The sequence below is a fragment of the Lynx rufus genome, unplaced genomic scaffold (assembly GCF_022079265.1).
Source record: "Lynx rufus isolate CCGP_SWC_20201006 ecotype Redwood Valley unplaced genomic scaffold, mLynRuf1.p SCAF_5, whole genome shotgun sequence".
Lineage (NCBI taxonomy): Eukaryota > Metazoa > Chordata > Mammalia > Carnivora > Felidae > Lynx > Lynx rufus.
Genome location: NW_025814867.1, coordinates 71,192,333 through 71,212,870, shown reverse-complemented (window position 1 = coordinate 71,212,870; position 20,538 = coordinate 71,192,333). Strand labels below are relative to the sequence as shown.

Genomic DNA, 20,538 nt, shown 5'->3' with positions numbered 1-20,538 from the left:
TAATATGCCTAATCTAGAAAACTGTCAGTAAATTATTGCACTTTTTCTGGTGTGGCACCTGGACGTTTGCTAAAGCTATTTCCTAGGGCATTAATCATTCATTTCAAATACTGACTAAAATAACAGATTCTAGAGTGATGACTAGCATTAGCCCCTACATCTTGGGTTAATGTTTTCCAAAGTGTTTAAGAATGCATCCTGTACTCAAATGCAATTTAATAAAGTTGAAGAGTGAGCCCTAACCGCTTGGAAATGGGACATGATCTTAAAATGGTTTAAGGTCCTACTTTTATTATCAAGATATTGCATAAACAGCCTAAGAAGGTAGAAAGTTCATGGTTTCTATTCCCCCATATTATAAAGTATTATTCATGAGCATACCTGGGTAGAGGGGCTGAAGCAATCAGGAAGATATGCTATATTGTGTCAATTTTGGTAACTAGTTTCATGATTGAGGCATTATCAACTATAAAAGAAGGTGGAAAATGGGGGATTCATATGAAAACAGAAATAAAAGGAAAGAGGATGAACTGTAATCTGTTTTCCTTATGTAGTTATACACTAGTCATTGGTATAAATGGGATAGTGCCTGAGCCTCGCCCACGGACCGAGAGAAAAGCTGACCATGCTGCTACGGACAATAAAAAACTTGGGGTGCAAAACAATGCATGACTATGGGACAGATCATGTAAATAAAGAATATATATTAATGATAGTTTCTATAATATAAATAGCCTTTAATAAAAAAAATAATCTTTTTAATAACATTAATACTCACTTCTATTTTCTGGAAACATGCATGAAAAATGTATTCAATTCAATTGCAAAAGGAGAAAAAAAAAATCAACCTAAGGCGAATACTGTACAATTCTGGAGCAAGAGCTTTTCCTGCTCATTCTTTCTCTATGATGATTATTGTACTCTGTGGGAGCCCAGAATTTCCCTGGGAAATAAGAATCAGATTCTTGTAAATACTGTCCAGAAAAAAAAAAAAAACAAAACCCAAAAACACCACCTTATAACAGGTCTCATTTGTGACTGCTTCCAAAACTTTGCAGATAAGACCCCATATCGTCAAAAGGTTTGATTTATTAAAAAGGAAAAGTCTCCGGTGAAATCTCAAGAGTCCCTTCCACCCCAAGCAGTTTTCTTCATTAAACAAGGAGTCAAAAAAACCCACTTCAAACTATAAATTGAACAGCAATGGAAAAATAAGAAATCTTCATTATTTTCTAATCTTAATGCAATTTAACATCAAACTTCAGTTTCCTTGGACCTAATGCAATAATAGACTTTGTTGTGTCCACAATTTCAAAACATAGAACATTTGCAAGACAAAAAAAGAACATCATTCTTTTTCCTTCTCCACCATTTCTATATATTTTGGGGTTTTTTTGTTTTGTTTTCTTTTTTAAAAAAAGATACAAACAATCTTCAAAGTTTACCTTTTTGGACTTAAGGCATAACATGAAATTGCGCATTATTCTAAAGCTTAATTTTGAAATGAACTAGTTTAGTGCTCTCAAACCCTGTTTGCGTTTACATTATTTAAATTATATAGTATTTTATTTCTGTTCTTGTGTAAATTCTAATGCTGTTCATGGATTGTGCAATTCCTATGCAATCAGTCTTTGCCTGTTGACAGTTATTAACAGTGCAGTATAGAATCCAGATAATGAGCTTTTGGTTTCTCAGTTATCATTTCAGTTCAAAGCATGCTGCTTAATTGTGTGGAAGATCCAATCCATTTTTGTTGTCCAGCCACCATGATGTGCATCATTCATTTGTTTCATGAAATATTCCAAAGCCTCTTGTTCAGTTTTATCTAAAGCTAGGGTCTTTCGAATGTATGCAATATCATCAAAAGATTGCAGTTCTGGCATTCCAGAGCCAAGCATCATTGAGAAGAGATTTATGAAGAGATTGGCATGCTGCCGAATAGCTAGATAAGCCTTGTAACACATCTCCTGAAACCTATAAGTAATAAGAACAGTTTCATCAGTATGGAACAATTGGGGTTAATATGTTCAGGTCTCTGCTCAAATGTCACGTCATTAGAGAGGCCTTCTTGGGCAAACCTATGAAAAATAGCATTTCTCTTCCCACTCCCCTTACCAACACTTTCTACTCTCTTTACCCCACACTACAATGTAACCTCTGTGAATCCATGAGGATTTTGTTTACTGCTTTATCACCAGCACCTAGAATGATGCCTGGCACATTAGCAGTTTACCAAGGATTTATTAAATGTTTGAACTGGTCCATACTAAAGCCTTTAGGGTTTGGGCTACGGCCAGGATAGAGTTACAGACAAAATGAGATTTTAGAATTTAAAAGTACTTTAAGGTTTGAGATAGACTGATGATATACCAGAAGGTGGTAGGAAAAATTATGAATACACATGGTAATTACGGTTGACTGATTTCCTCAAATTGTAGGACTAAAAAATGTTGTCTTAAGCACTACACATTATTTGTCAATATAGAGAAGGTGTAGTCCAATCATTTAAACAATAGTAAATAAAAACTTTCAATATATTAAGAAGATTAAGAATCACTTTCTTAGGCCTTAATTAACTAAATAAATCATTTCAGGCCTTAGTTAATAAATTGTTTTCCTCCATTTTTCATAGCATTATACAACAAATAAATAAACACATTAAAATATTCAGTTATGCCAAAATGTTAACATTAAGTTGCTTGAAAAATATCACTTATTTTTGATAGAGCAGCAAGAATTCGGTACATTGCATTTTTGATTTCTGGAACTTACCTTTCGAATTCTCTTGTCTTTGTGCATTCTTGGGCTCCTTTACTAATCACTATTAAGAAATCTTGTGTCAAAACAAACGGCACACGTTCCCGTTTATAACCAAATTTTTTCTTCTTATGATCCAAAAAGTGTCCAAAATCTATATGAAATAGCTTTCAAAAACAAATAATTATATTATAGTTTGACCAATGCAGAATACATTATCCTGAATTAATAAATTTAAGAATGCCAAAACATTTTAAAAAGAGAAAGCTATTACTTGTCCATCATCTTTAACCATGATGTTACTATTGTGACGATCTCCGATTCCCAGTATGAAGGTAGCAACACAATATCCAGCACATGAACGTGTGAACAGGTCAATGGCTGCATCGTATCTACAAAGAAGAAATAAACACCTTTTCAGCAGTGTGGAAATACAGAGTAAGCCAGTCCAAATTGGGAAAAGATGGTCAAAGTCTCTACTGAAGAAGGAAAACAATCGCTGACATTAAGAAAAGGAAGTAATTATGTGCAAAGATTTGAGACAGAAAGTACATTTCTACATATCCTCTGACTAAAGCGGAATTTTTATTATAGTGAAAAAATACTGAACATGTCATAAAAAAACATTTTTTCTAATCATTTCAACAGTGACCTTGAAGTATATTTTGAAATGTTCAATGATCATTTTTTTTTTTTTTTAAAGAATAAGCAATAAGAGAAACACATTTTAGATACCTAAAACTGGATGTATAAAGCTGGGTATATAGGATTTCACCAAAATTATAAGCAATTCAATTCTGATCATTCAAACACAAAATCTCAAACATTTCAAATGCTGAGCATAGTTTTTTCCCAGGTAAGTACAAATGTCTTCTCTGGTCTCAGAGAAATGTACACAACCATTAAAAGCCTCAGCTAACAAAAACTTAGATGAACACAGGAAGACAAGAATAATAAACTCACATTTCGCCTTTGTTCTTGTCTTTGAGCCACTGGTGTAGAGTGTGGCTGTTGAACTGCAGTGCGCCTTTCAGGCCACCTTTGCACTGAATCTGCATAATAGTGTGAGAATTTCTCACCACCTCAATAAGTCCCACACAGTCACCGATTGACAGACAACCATAAGGTAACATTCTGAAAAAGGATCAAAAACATTTGCAATTAAATGATGGCATTTTAAAATAGCAAATATTTTAATAGCCTAATTACAGGAATATTCTTTTTGCAAATTTGTCATGCATCATCTTCACTCCTTTAATTTTAATTTTCTTTTATTACAGTATGACAAACATTCCTAGAAAAATCCTCAAAATTATCTGCCATCATTTGTTATAACCTTCAAATGAGAAAGCATTTAATTATGTAAGAGAAAAACATTAAGAAAATTATTGTGGCAATTAAAATTGCGTAAATATTTATGACTTTAAAAATATGGCTGAATTTCAATTTGTTTAACTGACATCTAAGTAATACTTTAAGGCAGCAGTTCTCAGATATTTGGTCTCAGGACTTCTTTGTTCTCTTAAAAATTACCCAGATCCTAAAGAGCTTTTATTTATGTGGGTTATATCTACTGATAATAGAAATTAAAACAGAGAAAATAACAAATTAAAGTATTAACTAATCTAAAAATAAACTATTCTGTAGTAATATAAATAATATTTTTTTAATGAAACGAAGAACCTTATATTAAAATAATTCTTAGTAAGAACAGTGACACAATCCCCTATTTTCAAAATCTAATGTCTCATTCCACAGTGCTGAGCTGGATGCTCATGTACACCTTCTGTACTCAATCTAATGCCGTGTTTTAATTGAAGCATATGAAGAAAATCCGGCCTTGTACTGTTATGTAGGTAGAAAAAAGAGGAGTATTGGAATAGCTTTTTCAGATAACTGTAGATATTTTTCTTTGGTACTATTCTAAAACTGGATAAGAAGTAGTTTCTCAAGTTGCAGTTTGGAATATGAAACCATCTTAAACTCTTTACACTCTGTTACATTAAAATCCATTTGTCTATCTTGCCTCTGAATCGAACTTTTACCCATATGTGACTTTATCACATGCTGCATTGGTCACTTGGAAGATACCAGTTCACTGAGTTATGAAGACCTTTCAAATGCTGGTATGTTTCATCATACCAACTAAAAAAATCACAATTGTTAATAACACCACTGATTTCCTCAGTAAAATCTTTACTTGGAGGAAGCTGTTCTGCTTACACACAAGTTTTTCAAAATTCTGATTTTTGCTTGAGAGCTCAAATTTGATCTTTGACAATAGTGTCAGTTGTTCACCTTGAAGGGATAGGCTCATATCAACTCATTTGAAAGAAAATGTCTGCCAAATACCTATGTCTCAATAACCAAAACTTATCTATTAGTTATTCTTTAAGTAAAAGTGGTGTTCCATGAAAAAAAAAAAAAAAAGTAGCTAGTTCAACTTACAACTCTAATAACCCACAAATGCTTTTTCTTGATAAAACCATACTTGGATACACAGAAGTGCTGTATGGATTCCTCCCATTCATCACATGGTATTAAAAAGGACATGTAGTCAAGGGAGATGTGAGGAGGAGTTAAAGAGACAATGAAAAAAAAATACCATTTGGCACGTAAGTACTAAAAAGTATGGTTTTTCTTGCTCTGTTGTTCTCATAAGCTACTGGCACTTCTTTCCATCTTTCTTTGACTTAAGTTCCTAAAAGATTACAATCCACACTTATTTTCATTTTCTGAATTCCATGTAGCATAACTTCTACACCTACTACTCTACTGACTCAATTCTTCTTACAGTTAACCATGAATCATCAAATCCAAGGGCTTTTTCATAGTCCTTATGGTCTTACATTCCCTGAAGCACCTGATACTATAAACTGTTTGTGACTCTCTCCTCTCTTTTGGATTCTGCGAATTACAAATTCTGGTTGACCTATCCCTTTGACCATTTCTTTCCTGGAAGCTTTCCTTCTACCTGCCCTGATAAATACAGGGATTTCTTAAGGTTGTACTCTTGCTCATTCTCTCTTTACATTTTAATTTTATTACTGTTGAACATGCTCATAGTTTAAAGAGTCACATACTCCTGTAAGGCTTGTTATAAAAAAAATAAAGCAGAGAATCCAAGTTTTGTTAAGAATAAAAATGCTATGATTTTGCTTAAATTTATATTTTATTTATAATTAAAGTTAAAAAAATGTTTACTTAAATTACTTAAGTTAAAGAAATTTAGAAAATATTTTAAAACAAAAACTTTTTGAAGATCCAACTTACCTTCCAATGATCTAGCGTAAGTTTAGGTGCTTTTTTAGCATAGTCTCTAATTCACAATTAAATATTGTAATTACCAGAGTTACAGTTAACTTCTTTACTCTGTCTAGTTCTGCATTCTCTCTTTTGTTTTGTACTTCCCTGGGGACAGTGGTAGTAATGGCATGTGTCTCTCAGATATAGAAAATTATACCAAAAGAGGAAACTTGATTAATATAACATTAATTGTTTTTGGAAAGCAGAAGGGATTAAGTCAGGAATTAAAAATTTGAAGATGATGACTCAATTTTGTACTTTAGCAAATTACTTGATGTGTCCATTTTTCTTCTGCAATAAGAGAGTTCTACTATGTGTCACTGACACATCTTTATATAGCAGCTACCCTCCATCTTTAAGAGGCATACAAACAGACCCTAATCTACTGTGCTGCTGCAGCTAGAGTTGACTCCTATGCTCACTTAAACAGACATTTTTCTTTTGGAGAGAGTGGCCTTTGCCGGAATGACCCTAGATTTGCAAAGACATAAGAAAGAAAAGGAAACACTACGAGAAAAGAAATGACCAGGACAAGATGAAGCATGACAGAAAACTTAAGAGATAATACTGATAATTGTAGAAAGTTGGGCAGAAATCAACAGAATGGCAAAAGCTTTTTTCTTTTTTTTTTTTAAAGCTTATTTATTTATCCTGAGAGAGACAGAGACAGTGCGAGCTGGGGAAGGGCAGAGAGAGAGGGAGATGGAGAATCCCCAGCAGAATCCGCACTGTCAGCACAGAGCCCGACGCTGGGCTGGAACTCATGAAATTGTGAGATCATGACCTGAGCCAAAACCAAGAGTCGGAGGCTTAACCGACAGTGCCACACGGGTGCTCCGAAGGGCAAAAGCTTTGAGTTCTTTTAGTTCTTTTCATAAATTTTGCTATCAAACTGATTCAAGATTAGAGGCTTTATAAAGTTTTAAAATTACAAAATTTATATTATGAAAGAAATTGTCTTTAAACCTCTTAACTTCTGAATGAAAATAGGGGGCTTTTGCGTCTTCTATGTCATGTCCCAAACAGTAACACTCCAGACACAGTTGTAGAGCCCTTACCAGCTTATTAGAGATACCTCTTCTTACCTACCTGAATCTCTTAGCCATTCTAAGGCAAAGAAGAGGAAGACAAATGAAAGTAGCGTAATCGACTAGTATTACTCTACTCCATACATTTCCTTATAGATAAATGCCCCGTTATGCTTTATAACTGATATTTACTAATAGTTTACTTTCTCAGGATAACTTTTTTAACATACATGTTGCCTTACTTGTTACCTACCGAAGATCAAGGCCTTGATTTTGCCAGATATTTTCCATAATGCGAATGATCTGCAGTGTTAACATATCTTGCCGTAAATCTGCAATTCAAATGATATGTACCACCACTTAATGCCATAAATGCAAATTTGGGTGTCATGTTATCACACTGCTTTCAAACAGAAAATAAATACAGCTATATTTACTTTTCAAATTGATCTATAAGGAAGCAATATTTTGATTCTTTAACCCACTCTAAAGTATCTGCATAAACCCATCTGCATAACAATGTAGGATAAGCTACTATGTATTTCAGAAAAATTTTAGACTAAAATATTTAAAGTACTTATTTTTCTGAATCCTTAGATTTGAACTTGTTTATATTAACATATTGGGGCTAATAGAATTCAGTGCTGAAATGTCATTCCCCAAAGGCAACCCATCAAAAATCCTTCCATTGCTCCCCCAGCAACCTGTTTTCCAAGTACATTAGAACCTTCTTTAATATTTCTTAGTAGACTACACTTTTCTTTTGTAACATAGTGTAATTCTATTTTTGTAATTATTTGTTTAGTATCTCTCTTCTCCCTGCTAGACTGTAAACTTTAAGAGGGCAGGGATTCTGTTTTATTTTTACAATTTGATGGCTTAGCACATCAAATATTTATGGAATGAATGGATACTCACACAGCTAAGCAAATAGTTAGAAAGTTATTTCAGGCCATTTGGTTCTCAATTTAGTACTTCTTTTCTTTTTAATGATCATACATACATGTTCTAAAGGTTAAGACATCTGTTTAATATTACATATTTTAACCACATGCATATTCCTTAAATAGCTTTCAATAGTCTTCATAGTTCATAAATATCCTGTGTATAAAAAGATAGCTAAATTCATGCATCATAAGTTCATTAATACTCTTCCTTACCATCCCCATTTTTAAAGATGATCTCATTGTTCTGAAAGAGTAACTCTGACATGATGTCTGGGTTCTCCCAATTCAACCACAGTGGCCTTTTTGCAGAGGACATAATTCGACACTCTTCAAGCCTTTAAAATAGTTAAAAACTTTACCAGGTACCTTACATTTTTTATTCTTTTACCCTCAAATTTATTTTAAAATACACAGTATAGTTTTTGAAGTCTTATAAAAACTTAAAACCTTCTCCCTTCCATTTATGAATTCATTTCTAAGGGGAGTATAAAGAAAAAATAAATATTAAGGTTAAAAATTTCTTATATGATAACATAGGAATTTTCAACAAATATAGGGACATACCACTAGTTTTACACATATTACATTTCTTTTTTTTATTATTATTTTTTAATGTTTATTTTGGGGGGGGGGAGGGGCAGAGAGAGAGGGAGGCACAGAATCCAAAGCAGGCTCCAGGCTCTGAGCTGTCAGCACAGAGCCTGATACAGGGCTGGAACTCACAAGCCGTGAGCTCATTAGCCGAAGTTGGACGCTTAACTGACTGAGCCACCCAGGTGCCCCCAGATACTACATTTTTGTATTGTATGAAACCAGAAATTCTGGCCAGAGAAAGTTTTAAACTGTATTATTAAAGTAGTAAAAACTCATTCTGACTAAATGCAGTTCTGAACTTAAGGAAATTGAACAACTCTTATTTTGCAGGGTAGGATAACAGGAGAGAGAAGCATATATAATTGAACATTCTAATTATAATGGACACTTTAACTTTTCTCCAGATTTTCTCCAGACAGGGTACTTGTTTAAACATCAATAAAACTTCCAATAAGGTACGTTACCTGAGATTTCCTAGTTGATGGGCAGGATTTAGAGGAGACAGAAAACCCTGTAGAGCATCCATGAAATCTGGTCTCCGCATTTGCTCAACTAAAAATTTCATCTGTACCTAATAAATAAGCACAATCATGGTTAGATTTCATAAAAGGTAACACTAACTGCTAATCGCTTTTATATGCTGGAACCTCAGTACTGTATAGTCTGTGAATCCATATCCTGTATTTCGATCAGAAGGATTTCTATTGCACAGAGCAACACAACTCAGGCAAAGGCAGGAGGGGCAGCACCGTGTACTCCCCTGTGACAATTCTGCACACTGACACAGACACGTTTTGCCTCTATAGCAGGGCTTGGTCAACTATGGAGGTTTTTGTAAATCAAACTGCATTGGATGTACCCATGCCAATTTATTTAGATACTGGCTGTTTTCACACTAGAATAGCAGAGTTGAGTAGTTACAACAGAGACTGCATGGCCTACAAGGTCTAAAATATTTACTATCTTGCCTTTCAAGAAAGAGTTTGCTGATCTTTGTTCCAGAGGAAAAATTATGGAGACATCACGTCAGCTTAGTAACTTTACTTTTAAGCTTTGCAGAAAACACCATATTCATTTCTCTGTTGAGTGTTAAAAAACATCTAGTGAAGCTAAAAGAAACTGTTCGAAAAGTATTTATAAAAACATGTTACACTGAGTCTCACGCTATACTCAGGTTTAGTATGTATGCAGAAACATCTCTTTTTACTCAATTTTTAAAAAAGATTTATTTTATTTTGAGAGAGAGTGTTGAGTAGGGGGAGAGGGACTAAGGGAGAGAGAGAGAGAATCTCAAGCAGGCTCTACACTCAGCACGGGAGCCTGGCATGGAGCTCAATCCCATGACCCTGGGATCCTGACGGGAGCCGAAATGAAGAATTGGGACACTTAACCAACTAAGCCACCCAGGTGCCACTCTTGCTAATCAATTGAAACCAGAGCCCAGACTGCTGAACTATATAGCATGTAATAACTGCCATTTTATTTTAGAAAATCTTCATCTGTCAAAAATATAAAAGGTAAGTGAGGGACGAAAGAGGTTAGAAGCTAAGGAATTAACAATAAATAATTTTTGTGCTGTAATTTTAGTAACAAAGCTTTTTTTTTTTTTTTCTTTTTCTTTCTCACTATGGATGAGTAGCTAGAAAATGCAGTTATCACTGACGAGGGCAACTCTTGCTCATGTAAAGGCATTTCTTTTTCTACCATTATCAACCGTAATGTTAGCACACTGCTTCCTATGCTTTACCATGGTTATGCTAAAACACGACACCAAAGAAACGCTTTTGTACCTACAGCATTCTTAGTTTCCTGTCACAATCCCATTTAAGCCAATACTAATGTAATGACTTTCACGTTCCTAATTAATCCACTGTATCAGAGCCAATCTGTGATATTAGGCTGTGAAAAATCTAGCTTTAAAGAAACCCTTATATTTGCAAATTTAATATCTAGTTTCTTTTTTCTTCAATCAGTTACAATATAAATATAATAAGTTTTATTCTTTCAAAGCAGACTAGTCTACTCTTGTTCATGATTCCCAGAATCAGAAACAGTACAATTATTTTCTAATAACCTTTATTTGAACTTACATTTCACAAGTTCAATAAAGTCAACTCAGTCACAGACTCTATGACATTTAGATTAATACAGTAACTGTCTTTTAATTTTTTTTCATGCAATATTAAGGTATTGGAAAAATTCATTCAGTAGTGCTAATTTATATTCTTGTGCTTGGGAACTCATCAATATACGGGGATTTTTTTTTTTTTTTCCATTTCATTAGAGATGAGGAATGATCTCACTTTTACTATAGCATGTGGTAGATTGAATAAAGGATAGAGAGGAGGAAAGGTCATGAGAAATCTTTACATTTCATATTCCTCAGTTACACTAAGCTAGACTGCCGATGACGAGTGTGTGATAATGCTCACTGGGTGACTAAGAGTCCATTTTATTGTATTTATTGTATTTTGTATTTTACAGAGAGAGAGAGTGCATGTGAACAGGGGAGGGGCAGAAAGAGAGAGAGAGAGAGAGAGAGAGAGAGAGAATCCCAAGCAAGCTCCATACTCAGTGCACAGCCCAATGTGCGATCACAACAGTGAGATCATGAGCTGAGCTGAAATCAAGAGTTGGAAGCTCAACTGACTGAGCCAACCAGGCGCCCGAGTCCATTAAAAAAATTATTTTTTGAGAGAGAGAGAGAGAGAGACAGAGTGCAAGCAGAAGAGGGGAAAGCAGAGAGGGAGAAACAGAATCTGAAGCAGTCTCCAGGCTCTGAGCTGTCAGCACAGAGCCTGATGCCAGGCTTGACCCAGAAACTGTGAGATCATGACCTGAGCCGGAGTTGGATGCTCAACCAACTGAGCCACCCAGGTGCCCCACCTAAGAGTCCATTTTAAACTTAGAAACATACAAATTAATTTCCAAACACTTATTTTCAAGGTCATTACTAAAAGCTAATAAATGATGAAAATTACGAAAAAAATCATTTTACAAGTTACGGTGATGTAGAAGAGAAAGAAGGGAAAGAACAGAGTACATTTATTGAGTACCTTTTGTGTTCTGGGGACTGTGATATGTGCTTCAGCATTTGTCATGTAATTTAATGCTCACAACTACACTACGAAGAAAGTATCGGTACGATTTATAAATGAGGAAAATGGATCTCAAACACTAAATAACATGTCTAACATTACACAGCTGAGAGGCGGTGGAACATGGATCCAAATCCTGATATGCTTGATTCTGATGTTCACAATCTGCATCTACATCGGACTCTCAAATTACCTTGCCCCACTGCAATGAAGGGTCTCAAAAGCAATCTAAAGAGTCACATACCTTTTGTGTTTCATCCTTCTTTTCTTGTTTGAGAATGTCAGTTAAGTTAATGAGCTTTTCCATAGCTTCAACTTGCCTATTTAGGTGCTTCAAATACATCCCACATGCACGACAATAGGACTCCAAAAGCAGGCCAAACCTCTGACTAACTGTTTTATTGTGCATCTCAGATCTAAAAGAACAGTGTAAGATTAAAAAAAAAAAAAAAAAGAAACCCATACACACACACACACACATGCACGCACGTGCACAGATGCGCACACACATTATATATATATACATGGTCCTTTAAAAATTTTTAAATGTTTACTGTTAAAAAAATTATTTAATATTTTTGAGAGAAAGAGAGTGCGCGTGCGCATGTGCACACACACACACACACACACACACACGCACGTGCAAGTGGGGGAGGGGCAGAGACAGAGGGAGACACAGAACCTGAAGCAGGCTCCAGGCTCTGAGCTGTCAGCACAGAGCCTGATGTGGGGCTCGAACCCACAAACTACAAGATCATGACCGGAGCCAAAATCAGATGCTTAACGAACTGAGCCACCCAGGTGCCGCTATGTGGTCTTAAATGAGTATATGTATATAATCGCTTTTAAGAAAATAAGAAAACCCATTTCTGAAATCCAATAAATGTTATAATCATACTAACAATAAAGTGATTCAAAACCTATCACTTGTAAGCAAAAATAATCAAGAGTTTAAGATCATTCCTGGAATTGTGAATTTAATAAACTAGATTTTAGGCCTATTTCAACTACTTTTCATTTACTAATGTCAGCACAAAATCTATTAACTATATAGAACTGATGGCTACCAGAGAGGAGGTGAGTGGGGGTGGGGGGGGGTGAGTTAGATGCATGGGGATTAAGGAGAGCACTGGCTGTGATGAGCACTGGGTATTGTATGGAAGTGCTTAATCACCACATTGTACATACTGTATACCTGAAACTAATACACACTGCATGTTAACTGGAATTTAAATAAAAACTTAAAAAAAATATAAACATGAAAAAAAAGTAAATTAGGCACAAAAGTAATAAAACGAATAGGGAGGGAGTGAAGAGCTCAGTGAGTACTATTTAACTCTTCTGGCATACATGCACCTTTTCTATACTGTCTTTGAATTTAAGTTATTTTAGACCTAGCTTCAAGATTCCACCTTTGATTCATTTTAACATTAAAAAAATCAGGTTAATTATAAAGATATCAAGTTAATTTTAAATCTTTCTAAATTTAGAAAACAGTGTATGACTTGTGATGACACTGAGTATTAGATCATATTCTACAAAATACTTTTTATTCTTAATTAGCTTGTTTGCTTGTTTTCTAGTAAGAAACTTGGGATTTTTATATTATTGTTCTGAATTCTGAGGTAGGATCTTTTTTTTTAATTTTGGGTATTTTAATCCACACATACAATGAAACCAACTGCAATATTAAGCAATATTAATCTAGCAAATTTTGTTTTGCTTAAAGAAAAATATAAGTCTTTAAAAATATTTCAGCTCTAATTTCTGTATAAAATTCAGTTTGAATTTTATTGCTTATTTAAAAATTTGAGGGGAGGGGCGCCTGGGTGGCTCAGTCGGTTGAACGTCTGACTTCAGCTCAGGTCGTGATCTCACGGTTCGTGAGTTCGAGCCCTGCGTTGGGCTCTGTGCTGACAGCTCAGAGCCTGGAGCCTGCTTCGGATTCTGTGCCTTCCTCTCTCTCTGCCCCTCCCGTTCATGCTCTGTCTCTCTCTGTCTCAAAAATAAATAAACATTAAAAAAAAAATTTTTTTTTAAATGAAAAAAACCTGAGGGGAAGCTTACAAATATACTTTCATTATGGAATAGTCTTCCAGACAAACAAAACAACAGTATATAAGTAACGAATATTTATAGATCTATTAAGAAAGCAAGTAATATATACCTAAGAATTTAATGGGAAAATAGCGTGACTTACTTTAAATGCCAAAAGAAAAAGTGCCCAATCCTTTGATTAGTCAATGCTTTCTTGAGTAAAAATCTCACAAGCAGGTTATCCAAATACTGTTCATATTTTAGGACCTATGTGATTAAACACAAACATAAAAACAACTTTGCGTTAATCAGGGTCAGTTTTTGCATGGTTAGATTTACAGAGAATTTTTTAGAAAGCAAGTAGTCACTACTGATAATAAAACTGATTTTTAAAAAAGCATAAAACCAGGGTAGATAAAGATCCACGGTTTGGGTAAAGTTGCACAGATTTAGAATAAAACACTATTTTTCTATTTTACATTATTTTACCTGTACTAGCTGAATTAAGTACTGAGAAAGCTTGTCATCTGTTAAGTATTTTTCCAAGCATCGAACAGCAAAACCTCGAACCATAGGATCTGGGTAATTACAATCCAGAAGCTCCATTGCCTGTTCAGGTTTGATTGGAGGCCAATCTTTTACTAAGCAGTACATCTGTTATAAGAAAGACAATAAATCGTATTTAAAAAGCATAGGATAGTTGTGAGTGAATGCTGTTAAGACACTGTCTTAATTTCTTATTTTAAAATTGGTTTAGATAAGAGCTCTTCTCATGAATTCAGTGCTTAAAATGTTCAATTCTAATTAATTTTATCAGTAGAAGCAGTTTGAATGGTATTTTTCTCCACCATATTACCATTATTAATATAAAACATAGTCTATTTCACCTCTTACATTTATGCAGACTTTCTGAGAGAAAATGATTTGAACAACATACCAATTTTATACAACAGTTATTCCGTAATCTCCAACATGCATTTACCTGAGCTACTTCATCTCTAGAATTCCATTTAACAGACAGAAGCAGTTTGGGTAGAATTTCAGGGATAGTTACACAATAGTGTCTGTGTGGAAAAGACAAAACAAAACAAAAAACATTTCTGCATGTTATTCAAAAGGCCTACATATCTAAATCTTCAACTATGTAATCTTTAAGAAGTTCCAAACACTTTTAAAACTCACCATTACTAGCCTTCCTTAAAATCAAAAGAAATCAGTGTTTAACACTATAGTTGTATATATACGTACATGTATCCTTAGACATAGTTATAATGGCAAGGAAGACAAAAGAAAAATCCAAATGGAAGACAAATACTTAGAAAAAATTATGATTTTATTTCATAACACTTTTTTTTTTTTTTTAACATTTATTTATTTTTGAGACAGAGAGAGACAGAGCATGAACGGGGGAAGGGCAGACAGAGAGGGAGACACAGAACCGGAAGCAGGCTCCAGACTCTGAGCCATCAGCCCAGAGCCTGACGCGGGGCTCGAACTCCCGGACCGCGAGACCGTGACCTGGCTGAAGTCGGACGCTTAACCGACTGCGCCACCCAGGCGCCCCTCATAACACTCTTTATATAGCTCTTTTAATTTACCTACTTATGCAACAGAAACCATGCAAAGAGTCACCAGTTCTACTGTTAAGTCGCTGGACAAAATTTCTGCAGAAATGCACTGCAACTGCTTTATTTAAATAAACCACTGTATACTTTCCAAGTAGTGGGATAATTTCTTCATAAGTGAAAATAAAGCACTGCACTATTACTTTGAGGAGGTATAAGAAAAAAAAATGGAAGGAATGCCTTAAAATGGAAATATCTAGACCAACTAAATCACAACTAAATTGATCTAAAACTACTAGGTTTTTTTTTGGATCTTGAATTTCATTAAAAAAAGCTCCAAAAACCAAATCCTAAAAAAGTGCTATTAGGGATTCAGAATTTTAAAAAAGGCTTCAAGGGTTTAAGATTCAAGGTTAGTACCAAAGGAGCGTGGTTTGCTAGAAATACTGATCCTCATCCACAGCTTTAAAAAGAATAATGTTTATAATAAAAAAGTCACGTAAATTATGCTTTATGTACTTTAACAGGTATGACAGAATCTGTAAGACAAGCCAAAATCAGTTCTTTCTCTTTAATAGAAGAAACAGGGAATCTCCATTTTAACATTTACCTGTGGCTCCACAGAAAATCTTTCTCTTGCTCAGTGATTTCAGATAGAGGATCTCGGGTACAAATTGCTCGGAGCTGTTCTTTATCATTTTCTCTTAATTCGTTGTCTCTAGCTAGTCTGTTACTCTGTAAAATAAAGTAATATCTTATAAGATTTTCTTTGCCATTATTTTCCCCTGGATTCATGAGTGATCTACAAAAAAAGAAAAATGCCAATAACTTTACATTGCTTATTAACTGTTGTGAAACAGTTTATTCTCATCACAAGACTTTATTTTCAGGGACAGGAAAGAATCAACTTAAGGCAGTATTTGTGGAACAAATCCAGTATCTTACTAAGTTAACATTACCACCAACCACAGAACAGTAACTGCCAAATTAGTCAAGGATAAGCCCAGACTGGGATACTAGGGGGTAGCAGTAAATAATTTGTCTTACTGGTGAGGCCCCTTCCTAGTATTCTATTAACTAATCTGCTCATGTTTCTGGAATGGAAATAAACAATAGTAAAATAATAAAATAAAAATGTAAATTCTTTCCTAAGAATTTATTTTATTCCTAATCTTTGCTTGAGTATATCCTTATAATCACTGCAAGGCTTTCAAATTTAAAAGGTAAAAATAAGAGAAAAAGGAAAAGAAAAACCCCTATTAAAACACTGAACGTTAAGTGTTCAGAAACTAAAATGAAAACACTATAACTTTTAGTATAATTCCAAGATTCCAAGTAATGTATTTATTTCCTTTAAATACAGATATATTAACTGCATAATGAATAATTCTGAATTTATATTAATTTATTATGAAAACATATATACATTCCTTCGAATGGGTTACACATATCCCCAATGGCTAAAAATGAAAGCAGGCATCCATGCTACTTGGTTTTTATTAACATTTGTTAACATTATACTAACATTTAAATATTGTTTTTATATAATAGTTCACAGAAATATCATTGGCACATGTCCATCAACAAATATTAAAACATGTACTCTGTGCCTTGTTTTGTTCTTCCTGCTGGGGTCTTAAATAATAAAAGAACCTGCACTAACAGGGCGTCCATTATAGTGAAAAAATTCAATGAACAAATAAGAAAAATATTCGAGAGTTGATATACTCTGGGTGATGTAACGGAGAATGACTGAGTGGGCATGTCACACTGGGTGTTTGGAAATGGCCTCTGAGAAGGGAATATTTAGTTTGTGATCCAAATGACAAGAAAGAGCCATCCACACTTAGATGAAGGAAAAGACAACTGCAGATGGAGGAAACAGTGAAAGTGACCCAAGGAGAGGAGTTTGGCAGGAAGATCTGTAAGCCTGAAGCCTAGTAGATGAGGGGGAGGAGAGACAGGAGGTCTGTTCAGAGCATGTAAAACTTGCAAATCAGGATGAAATGTCTGGATTTTTTTTTTTTTTTTTTTTTTTAAGTGAAAGCTATTTAAAGGATAAATATCATGATTTGATTTGTTTCATAAAGGTTATTCTGGCTGCTCTGTGGACTGAGGAAGACCATTTAGGCTATTATAATACTCCAGGTAAGAGATAATAAATACTTAACCCTCAATTCACCAGGAAAAGTCATCATTGTCATTTGTCATTATCATTTATCATCTTGGTCCAATGTACTCAATATTATTTGCTTATTTTTATCTGCTTTTACTTTTAATTCAAAATAACTTACAGAATAAACAACTGTGAAAAAGCTTTGTGAAAAAGCTTTGTGAAAAAGCTTTGTGAAAAACAATTTTATTAGACATCTTATTAAGAATTTAAACACAGTAGGGGAGCCTGGGTGGCTCAGTTGGTTGAGCGTCCAACTATGGCTCCGGTCATGATCTCACAAGTGGACTCATGGGCTTAAGCCATGCAATGGGCTCTACCTATGTTGACAGCTCAGAGCCTGAAGCCTGCTTTGGACTCTATGTCTCCCTCTCTCTCTGCTCCTCCTGCACTCACACTGTCTCTCTCACTCTTTCTCTCACTCAAAAATAAAACATTAAAAACCATTAATAAACAAAAATAAAACATTAAAAAAAAAGAATTTAAACACAGTAAAACTAAATTCATAATCCAAAATGGGCAACATACTTTGAATGCCACTAACTCCTTGGTCATCAACGGTCATGCAAAAACCTGGAACATACATAATTTATCAGTATATACTGATTCCTAATTTCAAATAGATAGCTAATAAGTTCTAGCTTATCATTACTTCTGGTTTTTCTTCTTGTACTTGAATTGTCAAAATGTATTACTTTTGAAAACTCGGACAGTAATCCAAGAAATTAAAAAATTTCTACGTCACCTTTTTCCTTCAATCATCTTTGTATACACACTTGCCTGTGATGTTTCTTCACTTAAAAAGTGTATCAGGTAAATTTTAGTGTACAGCATCATTAAAACTGGAAGAAGGATAAGGCATGGTCCAGGTTCTTATAAAAAAAAATATTGTGTGATGAGGTTATTCCTGTTGAATGACTGTGAATATCACATTCCCTTTTTGTTCTTGTTAATATGTTGTTCACTCACCATTTCTTGAGTTTGAGAAAATTCATCTAAGATATTGTTACCTGATGTTTAACCTATATGATCAATTTACTGTCAACATTAGAGACTGGAGTAGTGGTTCTCAACTGGGGTGAATTTGTCCCCTCTACCTCCCAGGACCTTTGGGGTATCATTTGTATCCTAGATTTATAAAAGTTTTCAACAGACCCAATGGTAACTGAAAAACTGACCCAGTTTTATTCTATAATAAAAATAAAAAATTTTTCTTTTTCCTTTAAAGAAAAAATTCTTCCCAGAAAGAAAAGAGTAATAAAATATTAATCCTTACAAAGAGTTAGAACTGCTCAAAAAAGAAAACAAAACAAAATGTCAAAAGCTAATTGGCACAACAGACTCTGATGGTAAACTGAATTCAGTGATGAATGTATGAATAAAATAGGAAATCAATGAGTTTTAAAGTGAACTTGACTCTGATAATTCAAATGGTTTATAGGTATACCTAATCAGACAGGACTATGGACATTTTATGGGAATGAATGCTCATCAATATTTCAATCCCAATTTCAAAATTAAGGAGTTCCTGTTCAGTTATAGCAGAAGAGTTAAGAGAGTCTCAATACTTATTAAACAGTGACATTGGAGAAGTTAAACTTAAGCCTGTTTCCTTACTGGTAAAACAGGGATTATAATAGTACCTACCTTCATAGAGACTGCTTTTGAGGTTAAATGAGATAAAATGTGAAAAAGTGATTGGTATGACTTTTGGTACACAGTAAGCACTTGACAAATGTCAGCAATTATCAACAAGAAATTAAACTGACAAAATAGTAGCTACATTTTTCAAGAAAAAGAATTCCTTTTCTAAAAAACAGTTTATGTATTCTGAGAGAGACAGCACAAGCAGGGGAGGGGCAGAGAGACAGGGAAAAGAGAGAATCCCAAGCAGGATCTGCACTCTCACCATGAAGCCTGACACAGGGCTCAATCCCACTAACTGTGAGCTCATGACCTGAGCTGAAATCAAGAGCTAGACGCTTAATGGATTAAGCCACCCAAGTGCCCCAAGAAAATTAATTCCTTTTTAATGTGAAAAAAGCTAATTGTACTTTTAGTATCTGATAGAATTCAGTGATGATTTTAAATTAATTTGTACTTACCAAAACGCCTGCTACATGTGTCTGAAAGTATACAGGCAGGAAGGTTATGATTATGATTCTTTTTTTAATGTTTATTTATTTATGAGAGAGACAGAGAGCGAGCGAGCGAGGGGCAGAGAGAGAAGGGGACACAGAATCCAAAGCAGGCCAGGTTCCGAGCTGTCAGCACAGAGCCTGGTGCGGGGCTTGAACCCATGAACTGTGAGATCATGACCTGAGCTGAAGTCAGATGCTTAAGACTGAGCCACCCAGGCACCCCAGTTATGATTATTATTAATCAGTTTACAAAAGGGATTTGTAAACTCCTTACTGAGAACATAGCTGTAAACTAATAAAGTTCCTCAGTGCAGGATTCTAGCTGGCCCTGGGTATTGCCGTTATTCAGGTAGGCATATTTCAGGACCTCTCGACCCCATATTCATTGATTGGTCTATCTTAATGTAAAACCAGGCCAAAGAAAAAGTGATAAATTTGGAACTAGGGAAAGAGACAACAAAGAGCAAAAATAACCTTTTCTCCTAGCACTGACACCTTTGCCCTTGAGATATAGTAGAGAGTTAGTGGTTCTTAAACCCAGGTATATGGTGGTTCCAAAGTAATGGCCAAGATGAGACAACTTGATCCATATTTAAACTCCATTTTATATGTAATTTCTCTAGGCAATCTGGAGTATGGTGGTAAAGTTATTTCCTCTGCTTCCAAGCTCAACTAACAACATACTCATACTTTTGTTTCAACTTCAAAGTTACTATCTCAGAGAAATAAGTTCTTTCTTGAATCCAATATATATTAGATTTCCCCCCCCACCCTCTGTAGTCATTCTTGGCACACTATTGACTTTTCCTTCATAGCACTTAACCATGATTTATAATCTTTTATTTCTGATTTTACCACTCTGATGTCTATTTTTACCATTAGACTGCATACA

General features: G+C 34.6%; 1 protein-coding gene across 3 annotated transcripts in view; it reads right to left on the bottom strand.

Moving 5' to 3' along the window:
* Positions 1-1,069: 1,069 nt before the first annotated feature.
* The window catches only part of PIK3CA (phosphatidylinositol-4,5-bisphosphate 3-kinase catalytic subunit alpha), a 78,122-nt gene continuing 58,653 nt past the window's right edge, over positions 1,070-20,538 (bottom strand). For all 3 annotated transcript variants that reach the window (XM_047100336.1, XM_047100339.1, XM_047100337.1), the window contains exons 10-21: positions 15,943-16,067; positions 14,750-14,831; positions 14,257-14,421; positions 13,931-14,034; positions 11,975-12,146; positions 9,097-9,203; positions 8,252-8,373; positions 7,345-7,423; positions 3,721-3,891; positions 3,032-3,149; positions 2,773-2,924; positions 1,070-1,974 (exon numbers count right to left, since the gene is read on the bottom strand). In XM_047100336.1, coding sequence (XP_046956292.1) covers positions 1,704-1,974; positions 2,773-2,924; positions 3,032-3,149; positions 3,721-3,891; positions 7,345-7,423; positions 8,252-8,373; positions 9,097-9,203; positions 11,975-12,146; positions 13,931-14,034; positions 14,257-14,421; positions 14,750-14,831; positions 15,943-16,067 — 1,668 coding nt within the window. In that variant the 3' untranslated portion in view covers positions 1,070-1,703. The remainder of the gene's footprint in view (positions 1,975-2,772; positions 2,925-3,031; positions 3,150-3,720; positions 3,892-7,344; positions 7,424-8,251; positions 8,374-9,096; positions 9,204-11,974; positions 12,147-13,930; positions 14,035-14,256; positions 14,422-14,749; positions 14,832-15,942; positions 16,068-20,538) is intronic.